The sequence below is a fragment of the Xiphophorus couchianus genome, chromosome 5 (genome assembly GCF_001444195.1).
Source record: "Xiphophorus couchianus chromosome 5, X_couchianus-1.0, whole genome shotgun sequence".
Classification (NCBI taxonomy): Eukaryota; Metazoa; Chordata; class Actinopteri; order Cyprinodontiformes; family Poeciliidae; genus Xiphophorus; species Xiphophorus couchianus.
This window is the reverse complement of record NC_040232.1, coordinates 5,164,737-5,190,143: the sequence shown is the minus strand read 5'-3', so window position 1 is coordinate 5,190,143 and position 25,407 is coordinate 5,164,737. Positions and strand designations below refer to the sequence as shown.

Genomic DNA, 25,407 nt, shown 5'->3' with positions numbered 1-25,407 from the left:
GTTACCTGAAAAATCTGCCGAATGTTCCAATTTTTTATTCGATATGATTAATCGATCAGTCATTATAATAACTGATAGAATAATCTGTTATTTAAAAAGGGTTAGCTGTGCCCTTGTTTGTTCTGTTCAACATGTTTGGATGCCTCTCTTTGAGATAATAATGTTTTTTTCCTAACCTATATTTCGCCAGGTTTAACTTGAGCTTCACCAGGAATCCTTTGATCCAACTCACTCCTTTAATCTCACCGTTTTTCTCCCTCTTGCAGCAGCCAACCAGAGGGAATCACTCAAGTCTCCATTCCACCTGAAAGAAGAGCCCAAAGTGGAGGAGGCACCGAGCCCCAGACCATCCTCGCAGTGCCAGAGCCAGGTTCAGCCAAGCTTCCCTGGGTCGTTCTGCCAGGATGGGCTGACGGGGGCGGCAGCGGTAGCCATGGAGTCCCTGAAGCCGAGGGAAGGAAGCCCCATGGCTAAAAACAGCCTGCTGAGCCAGGATATCAATGTTAAGGTGGCCTCTGAGCTGCTGATCAAGCTGTCAGGTAGGCTGTGCTCTTAAGACTTCTGTGATGGTTGATAAAAAAAAAAATATGCAAACAGTTCGGTGTTTTTATTTCTTCTTTTAGATCTTATAGTCTGTAATTATGGAATTATGCATATAATAAAGTTAAAATTAGCATGTGAAAATCTCAAACTTTTCTGCTCAACTTAACATTAATGCAGTGTAGGGCTGATCTTGTTGACTAATTAGTAATTAGATGGCCAAAGGTGTTTAAAAGTTGTTTTTTTTTTTAACCAGGTGAAGCTAAATTTATGTTATGATGAGTTTTAGGTAGAAAACATTTCCAGATAAAGGCTCTTTTTTCTTAGTTGCAAATTTGGATATATTTTGTATAGTTTTGGCTTAATTATTGCTCTGTTCTTTCAGTAAACAACAGTTTTGAGCCTGTATGCTCTAGTTTCAGGTTTTGTACTTGAAACTTGAGCATACACTTCAATATGCTCATGCATGCTTGTTAAGATTATGTGTCTTTTGCATTTCTTGTTCATGTGTATGATTTTTATACTTCTATCATGTTCAAAATAAATAACATTTATTCATTCAAGTTAGCGATTAATCGATTACTAAATTTTTTTCAATAATCACGATAAATCATTTTTGTCTAAATGCTAAATGATGATGCTCTGCTGTTCTCTAACATGTATTTATTGCATCTTGTTCTGGTAGACATAGTAGATTTATGTGACTTGTGTTCGTTTTATGTTCTGACATCCGTCGTAAACCAGATAAATCATATATTTTAAGACTGAAAACTCAAATCTGGCATGATGTTGTAAGAGACACATCTCTCTGTGTGTGTGTGTGCTGTGTCTGAACCTACTTGGATGACTCTGACATCTTCCAGTGCAGCATGATTTAGCCTCTGCATCTTCTACTGTAACTTGACAAGAACGTTGGTAACAACTCCTAAACCAGGGTCTCAGATTTTTCTCTTAACTTAGCTGAGTGCATGTGCTGCTGCTGCAGTTCGTTTTAAATGTATGTGTTTTGTGTGGCTGACAGATTTAGCTGTAAAGAAGGTGCTCAATTTGCCAGGTGTGGTTGAAGTGCAGCAAGGACAGGTGTTTGTCTGTGGGATGGTGAAGAGCTGGTCTCAAACATTTGAGAGGGAAACTGGCTGCATGTGAAACATGTGAGCGGTTATTATTGTCCTATTCTGGTAAAATACATTTTAAATTAGTTGTAAACTGCACTCTTACTTTACATAAAGTACTTTGATTTGTTTTTAGTGTTCCTAGAAATTGTCAGTTTTGAATTTGAATTTTGAAAAGTTAAAGTTTGGATTCAATGCTATTTTTCTTTTTTTTCTATTTTTGCTGTTTTGCAGCTTATTTATACAGTCACACTGAAAAGAAACGGATATACTAAAAACTATCTGTTCCTAAATTAATTAAATCTCATTTTCCTATTAACAGATTTTAAAAAATGCCAAAATGAAAAAATTGCATCCTTAAAGCTTAGAATACAGTTGATGCTTCCAAAGAATTAAAAAGATGTTGAAGCTGCCAGGTGCTGCTAACTGTCTAACTGATCAGCAGCTTTATGGAACAGCTTGGAAGTTTGTGTATTTGTGTAAACACACCTGTTTGCTTCAAATCAGCAAAGGAAATAAAAACAAATGAAGTCGACCAATTCAATAGAAACATTCTTTTTAGTCCCACAATGGAGAAATTCAGGTGCACCAGCTGCAAGTTGAAGGTAAATAGAAGCATGCAGATTCAAACTAAGGCAAAAAAGTATAAAGACTTGTCTCTACAGTAGAGGCAAATTTACAATATAAAAAATAATATTGTACAATTACTGAAAATGGCATACTCTGTGCAACTGACTACTGTAATTTTAAAAAAATTAATGAATGTATATTTGTGCATAAAAAATATTTACAAGAAGTGAAATATCAAACTCTTAATGAGTTTGTTGGGAGCAGAGATTATTACTTTAAAGACTGCTGGGAGGAAGGATCTGTAGTAATGCTCCTTTGTGCACTGAGGATGCAGCAGTCTGTCACTTTTCTTAATTAGCTTAGCAGACAGCTTTCTCTCAGCTATAGTTATGCTGCTACTCCAATATACTACACCAGAGAAGATTGCAGATGCCAAAGGTCAAAGGTCTTCAGGACCACCTCGTGCATTCCAAAGACCTCAGCCTCTTCAGCAGGTAGAGTCTGCTCTTAGCCTTCCTGCAAAGAGCATCAGTGTTGTGAATCCAATTCAGTTTATTGTTCAATGTAATTCAGAGTAAAAAGGTTTTTTACATCTGGAAAATATTATATGTCAGCAGCCAATCATACAAATCGAAGAAGCAGAGAAAAAAAAGACCTACCTTTCATGTTCTACATATCTCAAATGGAAAATGTTGAAGTTCAGGACTACGTCACCGAATGAATCAATCACGAGACTTCGACTACATCCACACAGCAGGTGAATGCGACTCAAATCCGCTTTTTTCTTGCCTATATTTGACCACTATCCAGCTGTTTCACTGCAGTTCGAACAGCTCAATTCCAATCTTTTTACTCCAAAAACATCCAATCTGTGCCACTTCCGTATGTGATGCATCGCCTGCAGTCTGAACGGTCATGTTGCATTTTATGTGGCTTTTATTTCAGTGATTTAAAACATGAGTCATGATTCTGACATGAGTCTGAGTCATGATTCTTCTCCAGAAGAAACTAGATTACATCCAGTAAATCTGGATGTAATCAATGGCTGAAAATTATGATTATGAACTTATGAAAGAAGTCTGTCAGCCACATCACAGTCCCACGACTCCTGGCTCCGACTACAGGTCCAAACAAACATCTCTACAGAAACTGTAGTCAATAATCCACAAAAAGTCTTTATTCCCATTACTGAAACACTTTTAAATCAGTCCATAAATATCTGCTGCTACAGCTTGTAGTTGCAGACTCTACATGTAACATTGATTTTAGACACCACACTCTTATAAAATCTTATAAAATAAACTCTTCCACCACGTCTTCCTACTGTTGATACGAGGAGCAGCCATATTGAAACACAAAGTCCGCCCTACAAGTCGTAACCGGAGGTAGTTGCAGTTACTTCCAGTTTCCCAGTGGAAAATCCAACTTCAGAGGGCGATGCAGTTAGGGGTGGGCATTTATCGTATCGTTGTTTGTTTATAATTTATTGTGATAAATTTCTTAACATATTAATTAGCGTTTAAAAAACCCAAAAACTCTCCGTATCACTGTTTTCTTCACTGTTTGTTCAATGAAAGTGTCAATAAATCTCAAAATCTGCGGTTTCTGTGTGTAGTTTAGTGATACAAATCACGCTTCTTTATGTGACTGGTGTCATAAATCACAACTACAAGAGCAGTATTTGGGTTTGTGGGAATGTGATTGGTACCCTGAAGTAACAGCCATACAGTTACCTAAAAAAGAAATAAATATATAGTTCTTATCAATTTTTTTATTGCAATAGTACCACAAAATATTGCAATAAAACTTTAAGTCAATATCGCCCAACCTGTAGTTCTACATGTTGGTTATTCAGCTGACATCCGTCAGTGTTGTAAATTCTCTCACAACAATGGAAATGACAGCTAAGAATTAAGTTGTTGACTTATGGGTGTGTATCTTTTTATTTTCATAAATGACATTTTTACTTCAGTTTTGACTCATAATTAATTATACTGTGGAATATTAATTCCAATTATTGATAGTTAACTCACCCAAAATTGTCCGTATTTTTTGCATTATTTGTTCAAATAAGTTCATACATATCAAAATATAACTAAACTAGTTGCAGTTGACTTGTCCAACTGGGAAGTTGAAATTTCCCACTTCTGAGTCCAACTGGAACTCAGCATAAACACCTAGACTTGATAAAGAATGAACTGCAGGATTTAATTCTGACAAATATTTTGCCAGTCGACGGACATTAGATTTTAGAGCATAATGATTTTTGTTGCAAACTTTCATAGTTGATCAGAAAATGACACACACACGCTAAATGACACGCACACTCGGTTGGTTGTAATTTGATGGTGCTGCAGTGAGCCGCTGCTCCATCTGCAGCTCTTCATCCTGTGCCAGTGTGCGCACGCTTGACAGACACCTCGCACACCGGTGGCCATTGTTCTCTCTGGGTCGGCTGGTGTTCGCAGTGACTCATGCTGGCTGGTAGCTCGGTGGTTCTACACGTGTGCTGCTCCGCTGCCTGCCCTCGGGTCACATTTCCCTGTGTGCGTGCATGTGCAGCAGCAATGTAAGACGTTGGCGTAGAGGGGCCCTAAACAAAGAAATGCATCGCCTCTACCTGCGTTCTTTTGTTGAATCGCAGCATCTCCTCTTCTGTCCTTTTTTCTTCCTTTTTGCTTCTCTCAGCTCTCACTCCCTCCCCTTCCTCCTTCTCTCTCTTTCTCTTGTTTCTGTTCTTTACACCGGCTCTGCCAGGTTGACCCGGGTTAGGGAACGATGCCGCAGCGTTCATCCCGTTGCCCCCCCCACAATCCTACCCTCCTCATGCAGCCCTTCGGAGTGCTGTGCCATCCGTTGCCGTGGCAACAGTGGGGGCGAGTAGATGGAGAGGGCTGTCTGGAGTGACAGCCTTGACAAGAGTCTGGACCCTCAAATGACCTTGGTGGGGGGTGGGTGGAGGGGAGCTGGTGAGAGCGCCATGGAAAGGTCGGCGCCGTTATCGTCACGTGTGATTACAGTCGTGAGGTTCAAGGGCGCGTACACCGTAACCTCTCGCCGTCCTCCTGCAAAGGTCGGCCCTGGTAAGGAAGCTTGGGTAGGAAAAACGCAGTAGGAGTCAAGTCTCAGCATTTTTCTTCCTCGTTCTTATTTGGCATCGCTGCCAATGGACAGAGCCTAATTAAATTTCTGCTGCTCGACCGTGGCGTTGGGGATGTCATCATTACTGCCCATTGTGCTGTAACATGAGTTGCATCATTCCTTTAACTAGGTCACTTCTTCTCTCCCTCTCTTGCTCCCCCCCTCGTCTTTTCTTCTTCATCAAACATTTGTCGGCGGTGTTGCTCGCGTTACTTCCCCCACATCTGTTTAAAACCAGGCTGCTGGTGTCTGGGGGCTAATTACGCCGGGCTAAATAGTCCCCGGTGCCAGCGGCTAACGTGTTCTAGCAGATGGGCGCTGGTGTTGCGGGCCAAGGGGAACATGGCGTCAAAGGAAGAGAGGAGAGTGAGGGGGGGATTGGGGTTTCAGGGCGCAAGGTGGTGCCCTGACAGACTGGCATCGTGTGGGTAACAGCCGTGCCACCCACTCACCATCCAGCCACCCTCTCTCCATAGGTGTGAAATCACACTCTGTGTTCACTTAACTCCCCTCCACAGGGCTCCTTAACTTCCTAATTCAAGTTGGACGAAGCAACTTTGACAGATACACAGAGAAACTTTCAACTGAACTGACAACAAATATTTCTTTTTCGAGTTTATTTCAATGTGTGCTCTTTTTTTTTTCTTTTGATTTGGTCTGCTGATTTTGTTGAAAGTGAACCACCATGAACACATCTGAGACTTTAGCACTTACTGGCAACATTGGCAGCAAAACATTGGCTGGTTGTTCTTGCCAAAAAAACTTTGCAGTCACGTATCTTGTCATTGTCAGTTCTACTCCTCATGTTTAACTTCAAGTTCATCCTTTGGCGTTTTTTGTGAAAGGTTGCATTCACACAAGCACTGTTTGGTCTGGTTTAATTTAACCTTAGACCGTTGGAAAGTTTGGTTTGTTTGTGGAAGTGTGAATGCGCAGTTGAACTTTGATGCGTATCAAGAAAGCAAACTCTGGTCCGTCTAAAAATCTAGATCTCAGTCCGGTGGACATGAATGCCAAGCGAATCAGAGACCGCTCTGAAAGCAGGCAGCAAACTATATCGCACGGCATCCTGCGTAAATACAACCAAAACAAACACGGGTGTCTAGTGTTAGCAGGAGAAATGACTCACGCTCTTTTGCCACGACAAGAGAGAAATCCTACAACAGCTAAAGTCTGACGCCACTTTTTTGTTTCTATTTTGTGAAGAAGGAAGATGTGCTTAGTGTCTTCTAAAGAGGTTTTTGTGTCATTTCCTTGTGTCATTCTTGCTGCGGCGCCACCTCAGGCAAGGAGGGGAACGGACTGCTCAAAGGATTTGGTTCGATTGGCACAGTGCAGACTGAAAATGTAACAAATGTTGCAACTTTTTGGTCTCCAATTGAACCAAATCCACCAGACTATCAGGTGTAAAAAATACCCAAAATTTGGTGGATTTACCCATAAATAGCCAGTATTGCTGACTACATCCCTGGTAAGGGTGTAGTCAGTTTTGGGGGTCACAGGTTGATATAGGTATAGAACAACAGCAAAAAGAAAAGAAAATACCAAATGCCATCAGTCTTTTTACTACTTTAGTGTTGAGCCTTGCTTCATTAGTGTAATGGCTCTGAATTAAGCTATGCACATCAGGGAAGGATTTGTTTACTAGTTTTCATACTAAGAGTGATAAAATATCCAAACTGTTGAACCATTTTAAACCCTTTTATTTTCTGTTTCCACCCTGAGATGTGTTATATAGGATGTACTACCCTTTATTTTGAATTAATGTTGAGGCCATATTGATCAGTTGTAATTTAAAGAGAAACAATTAACCCACTGCTATATGGCCGTTAGGGTAATATTTATTCCACTCACCAAGTTGGACTCATTTTCAACACTAGTTGGTAGCTGTTAAGAACATTGTAGCATTTACTTAAAGTCTGGTAAGGATATTTATTCATTTTCAAAGTGAATGACTAGATACTAAAACATCAAATAAACACACAAATGGTTTGCCCTAAGTTAAATTTCATAGGGCTATTGGGCTTGCCATATTTTTACTGATCCCTCACCACTCCCACCTGAAAACCTGAACCCACTCTGTGCACTACAGATTAGAAAAAGAAGACCTCAACCTCCTGTGGCTTTTGTTTGGTGTGGAGTGCTTTTACAATCAATCAAGTTCATTTGTTTATTTGTATTGCACATAGTTTTTCACCAAGTGAAAAAATAATAATAATTTGAAAAATAAATATTCTATTAGTGGCAACACTATTCAGCAAATCATGCCATTTTTCTGGCAATTGAACTATGCAGTAAGTATGAACCTTCAATTCACCTGCTTCTTAGCATATATTTCTAGGAAAGACTAAAGAGGTGCAAGGTAAAAGGCAAGCAAAATGTTTTATGTATATACAGTATGTAGGTTTTTTTTAAAAAAAATCTCCTTTTAACCTTTTAAGTCAGTACAATGCTGTTTATATTCAACTGTTGCATTAAAAGATGTTTATTTTTTGAGTATTGCTTATCGCAGCACACTGTCCAAGCAGTTCACCGTTGTGGTTCACAACATTGGCGTCATTCTGTGGTATTAACTCATATTAAGCCGTGCTCTGCTCTGACAGTGTCCTCACCGTGACCCCTCAGCGTGGCCGCTCGCTGACCTCTCTTATTCCCACCCTCCGTACCTTCTGTCTCTCTGGCTCTTCATCACTTCCTATAGTTGAATTTTTTTGTTTATTATTGGTATATTTGCTTTTCATTTGGTGCCAGTTTTGATATTCATTGGTAATTTCAAGTCATTTATGTTGTTTTTGTCTTGACCTCCTTTTATTACCAGAGTTTTGGCTGTTTTTTTTTTTTTTTTGTTTGTTTCTTTTCCTATTTAATTGCTTAGATGTCTGACCATATCCAACTAATTATTGGTCGTTTAACAGGCGCGCCGCTCTGCCTCTTGCTGCAGTTTGTAACTCTTGTAAGGCTTAACTACGGTGCTCTAGCTGGTTGAGGATCAATTGTAGCAGCAGCTGTCTGTGAAGTCTGCAGGCAAGGCTGCTGTGGCTCCCACATGACATCCAGTCTCCACACTGCAGCCTTTGAAGCGCCTGAACTCTTCACCCCTGTCTGAGCAGGTCGGCTAGAGAGCAGCAGAATAGAGAGATTGAGAGAGCGAGGGAAGGGGGGCAAGGATGGAGAGAGAGAGAGATGTGGAATAACAGAGCAGAGAAGAGGGGATGAGGGGGGGGAAGAGATGTCATTTAGGCTCTGGCCAACTCTCATCGCGCTGTCCTCCCCCAGCTCTTCATTCTCATCCCGCTGTCTTCGTTTCTATCTTACCCTCGGGTGTTCTTTTTCTGGCACTCTTTGACAGTTTTTTTTCTCTCTCTTCACCCGTCCACTTTGCCTCGCTGCCTGTCCTCCTCATTGGTTGTCCCTCTGCTTTCGATGCATCCATTTGGTGCAGCATCTTCACTTTTTCGACCTTTATCTAAGGGTAATTAGAAGCTACAGCCGAAAGTTTGTCCTGAGTTAAAGGTTCACATATATTCATCAGGTCAAAGTTGACAACTAAAATCAGAAAATCAGGCAAACTATCATCACTTCCGATCAAACTGAGCTAATAAGTGCTATTTAAGGGGCCAAAGGCAGATCTAATGTGTTTCTATTAATAAGGAATTGCTTTTGACGTCACATTTCGGCTTTACTTTCACCCATTCCTGAGGCTAATGCTCACATTTACAAAAGTTTCGATTGAAACGGAAAGACTTTCACTAACTCTGACTGAATCTGTAAGTTGACTGCTTATTGAAACAACTGGCAGCAAAAAAGTGTGAAAAAAACTGATTTAAAGAGATCTAAAAATAAAAATGTGCCAATTCTTTTGTTGTTCAGTTATTTTAACTCTTCAGATATTCTGAACATAAAATAACTAATAAAATAATATTTAAGACTGTATCACATATAGACACGATGCGTTTCATTGATAAAAAAATTTACACAATTCAACCAGTTTCCATGTCTTTGCGCTGCATTTCAAATATTAATGCTGCAGACTCTGCTATAGAGTATAATATATGTTGTGTTATGGCATAAATAAATTACTATTTGGTGCCTGCCCTGTTTTTTGGGTCATGATTCCCTACAGGTAAAATTCAACAGCAAAAAGAAACAAATTTACAGGCCAAACACAGGTTTCACATCTTTTAAACAAAATACTAACCCTCAACAGGAACAGTATCCTGAACAAAAGTTTTAGTAAATCTAAAACTTTTTTAAAAAAAAAAAAAGAAACACTCTCCCAATATAAAAATGCAAAATACATTTTAAGTTAACTTTTCTTATTAGAATAGTTGTGTTCATATAACATCTAGCGTTGTCTAGTAGCGTATGGATTACAAACACTCAGGGTTGCAAGTAGCTGTTGAAAATTTAGCGTAAAATCAAAGATGGAGAGTAAATACATAAAGTTAACGCAAAATTAACAATATAATTTTCTTATAATGGAGACTATTAAGACAACTCAAAGTTTGTAAGTCTTTCAATACCCAAGCTATTATAATAAGTAGAACCTCATTTTTCCAAAGACTTGTACTGAAAAGCTGACTTTGCTGCACCCAAATCAGCTTTTACCCAATTTATTAAACTGAGCTAAATGTAGCAAGCATTTTGAATGTTTTATCCTATAGGTTAAAATTAATTTCTTCAAATGACCCCAAAAGACATTGAAAACTACATATATTTTTTTTAACACAATCAACATGCAAAACAATCTTTAGTTGTGGATTTATGATGAGCAACACCCTATTCCAAAAAACAAATAAAAAAATTCTGACTACTCCATTTCCTTGATTTTAGGTTTTTTGTTGTTGTTTTCTTCTTTTGATTTGACGATTTTGGCACACTGGACCCCTGCATTAAAACTTGCATTTTGATGTGTGTCTTTTAAGACTTTTAGTAGAAACTGAAACAATAGTACATGCAAGGCATCGCGTCTGCACTGAAGGGGCTGACACATACTGTACATGCACACAGACTAAACGCTGCTTTTTATGGCTGCAGAACATTAGGTCATGACCTGAGCCAAAGAGCCATATCTACTATTAGTGTGGGAGTGAGAGGTCGTATTTAAATGTTTTTTTACTTTGTGACAGGTAGACGTTTCCTCCGGCCTGCTGTGACGCTTCCAGTGTCTGTGTTTCCTCTCTTCGCAGAGGAAACATTAGTTGCTGCGTATTCTGTCCGTCACGTGTGTTTTGTTTTTTTTGCAGAGCGGCCACCGCTGCTGTTAAAGCTGTGATCTACTGATGGAAGCTCGCGTGTCCCTTGGTTGACCTTTACAGTGCAGTCCAACCCCCGCTCCCCCACTCCACTTCTCCACCAGCCTCTCCTAGGTTACTCAGCCAACTCAAGCCACCTGATTAAAGGATTAGTGAGGCTGATGGTTGTCAGTGTCCACCCCCCCCATGCTAGTTGCTACCAATAACCCAGACACCTGGCTCTGAGGGATGAAGAAAGAGGGGGTGGGGGATGGTTGTGCTTTAATTCAGCCCTATAAGCAGTCAGATAAACAAGCGCATTGATTAAGTAGATTCTTTTCTGGCCAAACAGGTTCAGAGTTTCTGTTCAGAGTTATCAAGCAAACGAGGAGACAATGCAGTCAAAGCAGGGGTTAAAATAAGGTTTCTGGTTTCTATTCTTCCCACAACCCCTCTAACCTTCCCCCACCCTTCCCAGTGCTCCCAGTGACCTGCCAAATTCATACATCCCATAATCTCGCCTAGTCGCAACACCAGGCACGGTCTATGTTCTACTCGTTTGTCAGAATAATGCAGTACCATGAAACGGTGTTTGTTGTGTTACACTTTCTTATGCTTTTTAAATATTTCACAAAATCAAACTAATTCTAATATCAGACAATGATAACCTGAGTAAATATTTTTTTAAAAACCGTTTTCAAATTACATTTTTATGAAAATGTGGTCTACTCCCTTGTCAATTTTTTTTAGTTTATTTACATTAATGGAGCCCAATCCTTATTACAGTTTTATAGCCTGATCTACCATAAAACTGTTCAAATAATTATATAAACATATGATTCTTGCTGGATATGATATTTAATATTATTGTGCCATTATTGTTTATTTTTCTATATATATAAAAAACCCATTCTCACCTGACAGAAAAAAACTCTAAAGAAGTCACTGAGCTCAACTTCCTGCTTTGTAAAATGTGAACAGAAATGGAGTGGTGTCAGATTTGACCTGTTGTGGGATTTCTCTTTTGTCGTTTGCAGAACACCACAAGCCATTTCTCCTGCTAGTACTAGACTCATGCATTTGTTTTGGTTTTATTTACCCAGAATGCCCTGTGCTATCATCCATTTCCTGCTTTTGGAGCGGTCTCCGATCTGCTTGCCGTTCACATATACACTCGAACTGCACCAGACGATTAGGACCTTCTGGGCAAGCGAACTAGAGTTCTATTGAAGCGGAGCAAACAAGACTGATTTGAATGCACCATAAGTTGATAAGTCTGAATGGCTTAAAAAACACATTGTTTCAGAGTGGCCTATTCAAAGTCTGGATTTGCTGTGCGACCTTAAACTGTCTCTTCAAGCTTTAAGCCCTTGTGTCCTCAACCAGTCATCCACCTACAGGGGGAAGTCAGATTACCTGTGTGTTATGGAAGAATTACCTTTATCTGTACCTGAAATGATTATGTGGCAAAGAAGTCAAAACAGAATAAATCTGTAATTTTACGGCACTGAATATTTTTTGGATATCTCCAGATGGATCTGGCCGGGGTTCTGCAGACGAGACCGAGACGTTCCTGAAAACTGGCGTTTTATTTTTAGCTCGCTCACAGTTTGAACTTGTGAGGGAATTAAAGCAACGGCTTGTTCTCACCTTTTGCGCCACTGTTTTTGTGAGCTAGGAAACGATAATAAAAAATAAAAAAAAATTTCAGTTGAATAAACAGATTTGTTGCCCCTTTGTTAACATTCAAAGTGTTTTACTGCCTTTCCTGTTTGCTTCAGTGAACCCACATGAGCTGCTGGATCGCTCCTCCAAGCAACAGCGTGACCTCGCCGTGCACTCCTGCCCTAATAATCACCCCGCTACATGCTAGCAGACTCTGCTCCGGCTCTGGAACGAAACCGCTAGTTTAGGGTTTATTTGGATTGTTGAATTTTTGCCCTTTTTAAAAATCTTTTTATCTTTTAGCTTAGCAGATTGAGTCAGACTTCTTATTTAGTTTAGTTTTTAATAAATCTTGGCTAAATAAACAGTTTGGAATGGGAATTAATTCCCCTCTATATGCTTTGATAAATTTGATGGATCTACAAATATATTTTGCTTCCTATAGTTCTATGATTCTTGGAGAGTAAACAAAATTAGTTACATCTATTTTTAAACTGTAAACTTATAAGTAGATGATTGGTATAAAGAAAATAGCTAAATTGACAGATTTTATTTGTATTCTTGTTCCCAAGTTTTATAGTTTACACTTTGAGAAAGAAAAGGTAATTGTTGCTAGTAAACCAGCAAAGGACAAAGGAAACGTCTTTCTGTTTTTCTGGTCAGAATGAATCAGAGTGGCATATATATGCAATGCTGTGGGGAGAAAGCCTTACTGCATGTTAGCCTGGACACACCATCCCCAGCGTCAGACTTGTTAATGGCAGCACCATGATATGGGAAGGTTGACATTATCTTCAGTAAGATTTATTTTTCCCAGCCGGTTGGAGTTGATGAAAAGATGGGGAGAGATAGATGCATGGTTGATGTTGGAGAAAAGTTTTTCAGAAGCCGCTAAAAGCGAATGAATGAATATACTTCAATTCATGCATGAATTAAAGTATATTACGGCTTCAACATATGGCCAGGTTTGCAATGGAAACCTGGCCGTCAAATTTTGACTTGATCAGGGGGTCGAGTCAAAATTCAAACCTAGCTCTGAGTCTTTGGCATGGAAATACTTCAAAAATACTTAATTTATCCCAAATGTAGAGTTGTCGAGGATGATGATATTGTGGGAAGGTTATTTGCAGTAGAAGTCATTCCCGCAACTAATCTGAAGAGGCCTCTGACTAAAGACTGTTGCTGTATGATGTTTTGATCAGTCATGACATACTAACAGCTCAATATCTGGGCAGCAGAGACAATAATTCATAGTAAAATATCCTAGATGACACCATCAGTTGTTTTAGTCACTTCTAATCCACATCATTTGCTTTTGCTGCTCCCCTTTAAATCTCTGTCTGGTGGTGTGGTTGGAAAGGCAGGTGGAGAGATGTGGAAGTCAGAGAAATGATCTTAGTCCATTTTATAGTTGCTGTTGACAGATTCTCAACTTCCAGTCTGAGGAACAATGAGGAAAAATGCAATATGCAATTAGAAATGTTAATGAATGTGTTTAGACTTCAGTATATATACAAACACAGCTCTTGTCTGTTAGTCTTTAGGTTTTCCCTGGAAAAAGTGGCTAGAAAACTGTCTTCATTCAATCCTTTTTTTCTTTTAGTAAGCAACTGTCCAAAGCCCTTTTCATGCTTTGGATTTTTAATTTTTTTTAAAGATCCAGCAGATTATCTGCTTATTGTGTAGCATATAAAACTAAATAAAAATCACAATAAACTCATTTTGACCATTTTAATTTAAATAATTTTGTTGCCTCCCAGTAGTTAAAATTTTCCAGTTTTGGGCACTCCCCACACCTTCCTCAGAACGTTAAGCTCAGCACTATAACTGACGGACTCACTTGCTTTCTTTTTTTATTTATGTTGTTTTAAATTTTTATTGGTGTTCTTATTGTTTTGTAATTACTTTATGTCTTTCATAAAAGTGTGTTTGCAGAGTCATTTCATTGTGTTCAGGAGCCAAAAACAGAAGCTGCAGCCATTTTAAAATCCATAAGATGCTGAAAGATCGATTGCTGTCATTTCTATTTGAGAATGACGAGCTTTTCAGAAAGTCCAGGATTTAAAAGAATATTGTTCTGACCAGGTGTTGCTGTCTTCTCTCTAGAGAACAGCAAAGATGCCCAGTATCAGAAGGTGAAGGTAAAGGCCGAGCCCATGGAGGTGGACCCACCCCCTGCAGAACTTACCCCACCTGCCTCCCACCTGCTGACCTTCAGCACTTTAGGGGCGAGTGAGAAGAACGAGTCAATGAGCAACCTCCCAGAGACGTTGGCCTGCCCCCAGAAAGACCTCTTCTCCCAAGACATATCGGTCAAAATGGCTTCAGAGCTGCTGTTTAAACTGTCAGGTACGCTCCCTCTCAGGACACAAACACTGTCACACATCATCCACACACACATCAAGAGGGGAAAAAAAATCTGACTTTAATCTCAGAATATTGAATGACACCAAATCTAGTCTTCAAACTCAAATCTACCAAGTAAATACAGCCCAGACTTTCAGAGAGGGTAAAGTGTAGGTTTGCAAATCTTACAACAAAGAATAAACAGTTATGTGATTATTTGCATATGGTAACGAGATAATTGACATAAATATATCCAAGAATGTGTAGTCATTTATTTAGATTTGGACATAGATGAACACAGAATTGGATAATTCTGAGATTAAAGTACAACATGCAAATCTGATGGAAAAAGTTCCCTTCATCTAAAGACGGTCTGTCAACATATAATCATTTGAGACGTTTAGTAAGATCCAAGTCAACTTGAAATGAGGGGAGGAACTACTTTTGTCGTCTTTAGTGCAATAGATCAAAATTTGTAAAAATTTGTGCTCCAGAGTAATGATGCACTCATTGATTTTTTTCGATATCAATACAGATATCAGAGGTTTAGCATCAGCCGATACCGATCTGCTACAGAGGAACAGTGCTGAACTGACTTAAAAATGTCACAGATATTAATGTACCGAATTACAAGTTTGAACTATAAGTTTATTTGATAACTATGCACCACTCCAGCACACTTAGATACACCAATACCTTTACAAGCTTGGTAAAACATGTAAAAACACCTTTAATTTGTTCAGTCAGTGCACTTAGGAGTATAACAGCCAATGTAAAATAAATGATAACAGAAACTCATAAAAATAATAGGTTGACTGCATGTCAAACATTTAAAAATAAACTATAACAAGCCTTCTTTCAAATGGTTCAGAAAATGCAATTATGAACTCAAAATGTAATGTAAAATAAATAAATAAAGCATAACCTCACTCAGAGCACAAAGCATAAAATTAGACTGAATCGATTTGCCCTTATGGATTGGGCACATTGTCACTGATACCCAATACAGAATGTTTTTCAATGTTGGGACCAATACATCTATTAACATTGAATTGGTGCCTCTCTACTCTGGAGAGTATGATAAGAGTTGGGGTGTATTTATCGTCCCTTAGAGAGAAGACAGATAAGTCGATGTGTGGCCGAGGCTTCTTTCTGTCCAACGTCTGCTTTCTGTCGCTTAAATCCAGCTTCTTTTTTGTTTGTTTTTACACATATTCACACATTCACAATTTTCTTTCCCACATCGTCTTTTACACACACCTTTACACGCTCACACCAAGCCCCACGGGAATCGGCGTCTGCACAAATTCCCGCTCTCCTCTGTCTCTCTCTTTCTCTCTCTCTCTCTCTCTCTCTCTCTCTCTCTCTCTCTCTCTCTCTCTCTCTCTCTCTCTCTCTCTCTCTCTCTCTTCTCTCCCCTGACTTGTTTTCAGACATGCCGGCTCAAGCACACTTGGCTGCACATGTCCCCCCTCCTCTTCTCCACCCTGCCACCCCTTCCTCATCACTTCCCCTCTCTCCCTCCCCTTTACATTTCTCCTGTGCGGCATCTCCATGGCAACGTGAAAAGAGACCTCTGTCCTTGGTGAACGGTGTGACGGAGCGGGGCGTTTCGGGTTCGGGGGTGGTAGTGGCGGCAGCGGGGTGAAGGGTGAAGGTGGTGGTGGGGGGATTATGCAGCTTGCCCACCCAGGGAGGCCGGGGCATCGTCGGCCCTGGCAGCAGCGACCGCCACCGTCTCAGAAGTTGTTTTGAACGTCGAGGGGGGGCTGGAACAGAGTGGGCTGCTGTCACACAATGAGCAATCAATATGAATTACCCAGAGCAGTAGGACCTCAGAGACGCATCAGCAGCAAGGTCGCTGTGAACACTGAGATGATTGCAGCTTTGAAATTCACTTCAGTACGTCGCCTTGAAACTCACACGTAAGTCTTCGCGCTCACTCATTTAGTGGAGTGGCCTTTACTTCTGATCACGGGGAACTACACGCTCTGAGCTCTGGTTCTGGCTGCTTTCACTTCTTTTTTTTACACCACCGTTGAAAAGTTGCCAAAACCTCAAGTCTCTGTGTGTTTGAAACTTTTGCCTTTATTAGGCATGCGTTCAAAATTTCAGTACATTTGAGGTGTGCGGTACAGCATATAATCTCTGACTAAACAAAATGATCAATTTTACCACACAGTTATTGATCCAACACTGATACTGACTCGGTATTGATACCCTTCCAATGTATTGGATCGATCCGTCCACCACTACTGTGCAAGTGTGGATTTGAAACCTTTAGCATTATTTGAACACAACAATAGTCTTTTTGAGCTTCCCATTAGATAGTTTTTTAAAATAAAATTTTATCGCCAGACGACTGAGAAGCAGCTTGGTCATGCATTGCTGTTGCTTGCCGATGTTGTTTATGACTCAGATTTATGGGTGTACTAGAAACACGCAAATTCAAATGTCCCGGCCAGATAGAAAGAAATTAATTGCATTAAACTTTGAAATCTATGTATTTCATTAATTAACCCTTATATTTCAATGAACATCCCAAGATGAAAATCACATAAAATCCTAACATAATACTTTTTCAATTGGATTTTGGTCTGAAATTTGACTGGACTATTCTGACACACAAGTGTGTTTCGATCTTAACCATTTGATCTTTTGCAGCCTGGTTTTCCAGCCTGTTAATGAGATTTCCTCCAGGATTGAACCGTATTTAACTCCATCCATCTTTCAGTCAATTCTGGCTGTCTTCCAGAATTGGCTCTTCACATTTTTATGTGTAAAAACCTTTGAAAGCCATTCACTTTCACAATTTTTAAATACTTTGTGTTGGTTTGTCACTTTAAATCTCTATAAAAACATGGAGTTTTTGTGGTTGGAATGTAATAAAATATGAATAACTTCAAAGGTGTGAATATTTTTGCAGGTACTGTGTTGTTGAAACCCTTCCAATTATTTTTTGTGAGAGAAGTAATATTAGACGTGTTACTTATGGTGTCTTTACTCATGTCAGCAGTTGATGGATGAATCAATCACAATGTGCAGTCACGTCAACGCCATTAATCTTAACAGCACTAAGCTGAGTCAGCAAAAAAAAAAAAAAAAGAAAATCATTTTTTGCAAGTTAAGAAAATGAAAGACGAAGTGCTGGACCAAAAAATGCCATAAATTAAATGTTAAATATTTCAATTGCTTTTCTTTAATCATAACTGAGTTTTAAATAATCGACTTTAGTCCTGGTTTGACTCCTTTTAGCACATCTTTAGTGTGGTCATAATGCCAAAACTGCTGTGAAATTATCACGTGTTTCCACTGAATAAAGTAAAGATTTTACAGATCGCAAACCTTTCTAACAGATCTCTGTTCAGTGAAGAATCGCCTAGCTGAGGTTGGACCAATGTTTCTGGATTAAATGGCTGCAATAATTGTCACAGTTTTCAGACTAACAGCATCTTTTGAAACACAAACCGAATCAACAATATCATTTTAAATTTAACTCATGCAGGGGTGTCCAAACTGCAGATGGAGGCCATTTGCTGGCCAGTTTTGCTCGGAGCCCAAACTTGAATTCAGAATACTTTTTTTGTTTCTATTTGTATCCTGCACATGTTGAACCTTTTTTAGGCTTAAGAATCTTCCTAAAAATCTGCCAAGTAGGGAACCAACTTTAAATCAGATCTTTCAGCAGCAGCTTGTCACAAATCGGTTTCCATTTCTTTTCCTGAATCGATAGACATAATCAAATGTAACATTTTGACAGAAGAAATGTAGATCACCAGTTAGGTGAAAAGATTTTGAATTTGGTATGAATTTCATAAAAAGCTATTAGCAGAAAAACTTTGCATGCAATAAATAGACTGAAGAGGTTTTATCTCTCAGGTTTTATGCTGAGTCTTTGCTGTTTGATGAAAACAGCAAAGAATTTTTGACTTGTCTTTATTTGTCCACAAATAAATCCACTTTGCTCATTTTTTTAAAGCTCACAGCAGATGGTATGATGTCAGGGTCAGCTACAAGGACTGGACTGAAAGGAGTGAAAAACACCTGAAGGAAAAACTTGAAAAGACCTTCAGGAAGTCTGGAGAAATATTGATTTTGAAAAAATCTTGAAAACAAAAACTGGCTTATTTTTAAGGATGAAAACAAGAACTGAGAAATGTAAAGAAATGAAGCGTGGTTTGAACACTTATCACGTTTGTCATGTTTTTAGTAAAGATCTGTTGACAGCAGCTGACATGAACTTGAAAGAGTCTGAATCCTCTCACAGCTGCTGCAGATTTTCCCTTTAAATTTAAAGTCTGAGTTGTCATCTGACATCTGCTGTGAAAACACAAAGAAACAGATGTATTTGGTATGAATAATGTTACATTGACTCCACTGATGAATTTGTATTCTCTTCTTTCCAGAAAAAGTAAGCAAAGCCAACAACCACAAAGACAGTAACATGGTGGGAATAAATAGGTAGGTCAGTTTCTCTATAAATACTCTGTTTTTATTTGTGCTTTTTAAATGGTCAGTGATAGTTGGAGTGCGACTGAAACCTGTGGGTGTTTTTTAGTGGCTGTGTAAGTGTTGGTAACATCAGCGCTGCTTCTCTGTTCCAGTTCATTCCTGGACGAGTGCTTCAGACAATCACCCTTTAACTCGCGCTCCAAGAGCTCGTCCCCCGCAGAGGCCAGTTCCTCCACCAGGGTGCCGTTCCACGGTGAGGAAATGTTACTGTGTAGTGCTCAAAATCACAGCAGTCCAACATCATTAACCAGATCAATCAATGTTTTTCTGTAGAAATTATACTTGGAAGCAGCAAATCATTCACCAGCTCAATTTTATGTTTAAAAGTGATGAGAGATTAAAAAACCTACAAAGAGGGTTCGTACTGGTTCTTGGATTCCTTGAAAATGCTTGAATTTCAATTAGGCGTTTTCAAGGCTCAGAAAGTTCTTGATTTCTGTATAAAGTCATTTCAAAGTGTTTGATATTCAAACTACATAGTTTTGTAATGAATTGCAACCTAATGCTTAGCTGAATGCCTAAATTTGGAAAAAGTTATTTACAGTTGAAACCAGATGTCAAACCAGAAAGAATTTTTGTCACTGTTTGAAATTCAATCAGACTAAACTTTTCTTGTTTTAAGTCAGTTAGAATTACCTAAATTATTTCTATTTGCTAGATGCCAGAACATGTTTAGAGATTATTTTGTAACCTTTTTTTGGTATATTGTGCTTTAGCATGTAATTTGAACAGAAAGTCTTTTACCTTTTCACAACTGATTTGGATTGTTTCAATGTAATGAATATTTATTATTACGAATTGCAGAATGACTTATTGATCTGTATAATTGAAATAAACGACGTCTTATATTTTATACGTTCAGCAAAGTTATTTAAATGTGGGGAATTTTTGTTAAATTAGTGTTTGGTTGTGTGAAACTGTTGAAACTGTTAATCAGATGAACCTAAAAGGAAGTTACAGTAGACTGTGAAGCACGGTGGGTGAGGTATCATGATATGGGGATGTTTTTCACACTATAGAGACGTGCCTAGGGTTACTCGGCTCATTTGGAGGCATTAAAATACTTAAAATGGGATAATAATAATAATGATAGAGCAGCATGTCGGGTCAGTTTAACTTAAAAATACTTTGTTTACCCTACCGTAAAATGTAATATTGACGTATTTTTCTTCTAAGTATCTTTAAAGAGTGGCTGTGGGTGGTGATGCTGTAAGCAGGAAGGATCTCCAGTAGCTGTCAGTCTTTAACATATTTAATGAGGCCTCTGACTGAAGGCTAACAACTTAACATTGATAATAAGATAATAATATTCACTTTTTCCAACTTTCTGCAGAGTAAATAATTGCTACACATCTTTATGTTTTGATTTGGAGTAAAATGTGCAGAAAATGTATTTATATGTATGTAGATTAGATTTATTAGAGTTTTGAGCTTTACAAAATGTTTAAAACACTTTTTTAAAAGTAAAAATAAAAGCAGATTTTTATTAAATATATTATGTTGGTGTCACTAGCATGTAAGCATTCATTAATCCAGAGGCTCAAATTTAAAAACACTCCTTCAAAGTTGGGTAAGTTTTAAACTCAATTCCCTAAATCCCATTTCTAGCTCTGACATACTTCATAATGCAGTGATGTTCTGATTCCACACACACAAACTGTATGTGCACATTTTTGGAGCTTTTTTTTTAATATAAACTGAGGTTAGGGCCCTCTACTTGAGTTGGCCTTTCTGAAGCCCGGAGCATCCACCTGCTCCGCCCGACTCCCCCTCATCCCTGGCATCTCTGAGCTTCCCTTGGTGTGTCTTTGACAGTGAGGGATCCAGAGGTTAATTAGCTTGTGCCAGTTTCCTCTGTCCCTCTGCCAGTTAATGAAAATCTGATTGGCTTCTGGGTGTCAACAGTGTCCTGAAAGTTAATTCGTCGAGGCCTTTCCCCTGTGAGTTTAAGCCTTACATCCAGCCTCTGCTGCTTTCTGCTTTATCACCTCTGTTCTGCTTCGCAGATTTGTCTGTCTCTTAAGTTGCATTTCCTGACTTTTTTATTTCTTCTTTATCCAAATATTGGAGCATTGGTCAGATATAATGAAATGAAAGGAAATAACAGTTCCAATCATATACCTGACTACCTTGGTACAGGTCCTGGGATCACCCAATGTTTTTTAAAAACAACTTTTTTTATCTTAAAATGTAGCAAACCGTATCAATTTTAAATTCATACAAACTCAGATGTAGCAAAAAGAATAAAATATACAGCGGATAAACACTGCCTAATTAAAAACATTACAGAAATGAATAAATTCAGAATATCCCACTCCAATTAATTAACCTCTAAAAATTTATTTTTAAATTATTAGAATGAAATAACATCTTTAAACGTTAATTGATAAGAAATACATTAGGAATTATTAAATAAAAAATCTAAATAAATATAGAAATAAGCAGAATAATGAATATGTAGATAATAAAACAAAAAAATGTATCAAAACTATTTTCACAAAAAAATATTTCAGTTAATTCTTAGAGAAATTTAAATGACAAGTTAATTGTCAATCAAATGTCTGAATTAAAATATTGGCAATTTTTGTTTCCAGAGTAAATTTGAAATATATTTTTCCCTAATTATGGCAGTGTCAGTCCCCCATATAGACTTAAAATTAAACTGCAAAATGAATAAATAAAACAAGTGACAATAAATTGCTACCAAGAAATTTTAATGAAAATCAGTTTGTATTATTTTTAATAAATCAAATGTCCTAATTAAAATTGTTTTTTCACATTTCTGTTATTTTTACCTATATTTAGTCCTAATTTTTGGCAGTCTTAGCCCTCCGTAAAGAAGTGTTTCAGTTTAAACAGAAATGATTTCATCAGGGTTCATGTGATACTCACAGTTACCCTCTTCCAGTCGGGATTTAGCTCGCTCCTTCATTTCTTGTTTGCGTCTCTCCTCTCGGCTCTAACAACACTAATTAAGGCGTTAACCACTTCAAGGCCATCCACTTTAATTGGCTTAATCATGAGTGTATTTGCTGGGTCATGGCTTTGGGTCCCTGCAGTCTGACTTCTGAGACCCTCGAGTGACCGACCCTTCCTCCTGCTTCTCCGACGAATCAAGACACATAATTCTCCTCCGCTTCTTCGGCTTCAGCCACAAGTTTGGACTAAAAGCTGTGCCGGAAATCAACTCACTTCAGTCAGATTGTATCTCATGCAGGAAGTCGGTTAATGAAATATAATAATCACACATGTCACTGCTTTCTCTCTAAGTTTGTACATTTGCACTACCCTCTCTGTAGGACTTTTACTGGCAAAGATGTGCACAGAAACAATGGAAACAAATATTGCTCTCAAATGCATCAAAACTTAATTCATTCATCTTGAGATGTTTTTTAATTTAAACTACGGTACTCTTATAGTCATTAATCACTGAATATTCTAATGATTAATCAGATTTTTAAAATGGCACATTCTGCAGGTTTTACATTTAACCACTTAAGCCTTTTTTATGCAATATTAAAAATGCATAAAAAATACAAATAAACATAATTGAATTCTTTTTTTAAATAAGAAATTTAAAATCTTATTCCTTAAATTCTTTTAGTGAACGGTTGATCATTTATTTAAAAAAAAACTGCATCAAAATGTGAAAAGCTCAGACCTTTAATCAGTACAGTGATCTGTTGACCGATTAATAACTGGACACTAAAGGTGCTTAATAGGAGATTTTTTTAAAAATGGGTTTTTTTACTGAATTTGAACCAGGTGAAGCTAAAACTAGATCACTTAAGAAGTTCTGGGTTGAACATGTTTATAAACAAAAGCTTTCTTTATCATATGTATAATGTATTTCTTTTTTGGCTTATCTGCTTGGAGTGTGTTCTGTCAGCAATTGGCATACTCTGGTTGATTATTAATCGATTACTAAATTAGTTGACGATTATTTCAAATAATCGATTTATCAAGATTAATCCTATTAATCAATTCAGCTCTATTAGCACTTCAACAATTTTTCAGTAAGTTCCCAGTTTTGCTTCAAATAAAGAACTTGATTAGATTATTAAATAATAATTTCCAAGTCTATATTGCCTCTATGGACAATATTGAACAAGTGAACCAGTGACATTGAAATGTTAAATGCAATTCCTGTCAAAAGTTTGGATTTTCCTGACTTGCCAGTTCAACCAGAAACAGTTAGTCTGGATTCCTGGTGTTATGCTTCATTCTGACTCCAATGATTTCTACTCCATGCCTCCATTGATGTTGGTTTGCTTTATGAAAGATTGAACTTTTTGACCAAAAACTGTCCTGGAGATTCAAGTGTAAAAACAAACAATGAAAATGTGGATAAATACCTTGTGTATTTAGTCCACTCATAAATATGGTGCCTGTTTCTTATCCAAAGACTGTGAAAACTTTTAGAGTACATGCCTTTATGTATCATGAGGACCTGTTAAATATAAATCCAGTCAGAAAATATAAAATGAGTCGTTATGAACCTTTCAGAAGGAAAGGATTCAAACTCAGACACAAAATCAACCTTCAGTCACGGCCATCTGAGTCCTCAGGCTTTAATCCTGCAGATAAATTGTGGGTGAGCTGAACAAAGGTGATGGTCAGGGATCTCTTTCTCTGTACAATGAGCTTCTACGACATGTTTATAAGTAATTAAGCACCTCGGCTTTAAAAATAGATATTTCTAAACATGACATTTGAAAGATAAGATATAAGGTTGCAAAAGGATTTAAAACTTTTCTTCAGCTTCAAATCATTTATTTTGGATGGAAAACATTAAAAATAAGAAATAAAAACAGGACAGTAAAGTAAAATCTCTCTTTATTGTTTTTACTTAAAGAAAATCAAAAGATTATGTGAAAAATTGCATTTTTTTTCTTGCTTTGCTGCTTTAAGAAGTGAAAACACAAATGAAAGCAACAATCCAAACTGCACACAGCACGACAAAGCTGGTTTGCATTTTGGGGGTCAAAGAGGAAGTTAATATCTGACACAGAGAGGAAAAATGCTCAAGGTTGCTGGAGTCAGTGCAACAGCAGCTGAACGTCTTCTCACACCACCATCTGTTCTTTAGGGACTCGCCACAAAGTCTTCCCCCTACATGCCTGGAAAAAAAGAAAAAGATGTTTGCTTTCTCTTCCCAAAGTTTTCAGAGCTGTATAAATACCACATCATTTGTCACCAGTGGAGCACACACAGGTTTTCTTCCATAATCTCATACAGGCACAGCTCAAGGCCAAACTGTGCAGCCTGAACAATGCACTCTGGAAATAAAGTCTTCATGTACGCTATGGAGGTTGCACAGCACAATGGAGAAAAATACTGCATGTTTTCTTTACTTCAGCTCTTTAAAAGCACCATCTCTGTTTTTGAGTTGGCATACGGTGAAACGGAGCTGCAGAGGTGTACTTACCATCAGAGGCTTCAGAGTAAAGGACTCCTGTTTGATGTTGACATTAAGAATGCGTTTAAGCTGCATCCCTCCTGTAGGTTAGATAAGGAGCGTCGTTTAGACGGCGGCAAGCAGCTTTCAGAGTTTTGGGTTCACGGTTGAACGAGAAGTGAAAGTCACATTTTGCATGTTTTTGTAATTCAATTTGGGTCTCAAAGGCTTCTAAAAACAGCTCAAGTTCTTAAATAAGCCAACCAGCCATTTTTGGCAATAAGCTAATATTTTTAGGTGTCTGGAAAATGTGCAATTTTCAAAAACCTCCCTAGCTGCCACCTAGCAAACGTAGCTGAGTTCCAGTACTTTTGGTCAGTTGGTTTTACCTCTGTATGCACTGTACAATGGCTGTTGGAAAAGACAAATGTTTTGATGTTGACTTACCACTCAGAAACCACTTGCTGCATTCTTGATGGTTGTGCAGGAGACTCCACTTCTGCTTTTCAAAGATGTACAGTTGCATAATTGTGCAGTAGTTTGCAGCCATTTTCACATTTAAAGTGACAAGAGGCCCTAAAACAGTTAATAGGCAGGACTGAGGAGAATAAAATCTCATTATCTGAGAATGACTTAGTGCAAAAAATTTAATGAATATGTTTTTATATCGCCTGGAGACATATCCTAACCTGTTCAAGGAAGCATAAAAGGTCACTTTTAAGTGAACATTTTTGAAAACCATTTATTACTTTCCTTATAGTTATGTGCTACTTTAGTTTTGTTTTATAACATGGAATCTGATAAATACTTTTAAGCTTGGCATTGTAATGTGACAAAAACGTGCAACATTTCAAGGAGGTGTGTGCGAACGCAGTGAGTGATGGGAATG

The 25,407-nt window shown here is 38.1% G+C and overlaps 1 protein-coding gene across 5 annotated transcripts in view; it reads left to right on the top strand.

The window, feature by feature from the left end:
• Positions 1-25,407, top strand: part of znf827 (zinc finger protein 827) — a 98,924-nt gene that overhangs the window by 55,545 nt on the left and 17,972 nt on the right. For 4 of the 5 annotated variants that reach the window (XM_028017902.1, XM_028017900.1, XM_028017904.1 and 1 more), the window contains exons 5-8: positions 267-539; positions 14,369-14,611; positions 19,015-19,069; positions 19,213-19,313. In XM_028017902.1, the coding sequence (XP_027873703.1) occupies positions 267-539; positions 14,369-14,611; positions 19,015-19,069; positions 19,213-19,313 (672 nt within the window). The remainder of the gene's footprint in view (positions 1-266; positions 540-14,368; positions 14,612-19,014; positions 19,070-19,212; positions 19,314-25,407) is intronic. The other variant, XM_028017901.1, reaches the window with a different exon arrangement.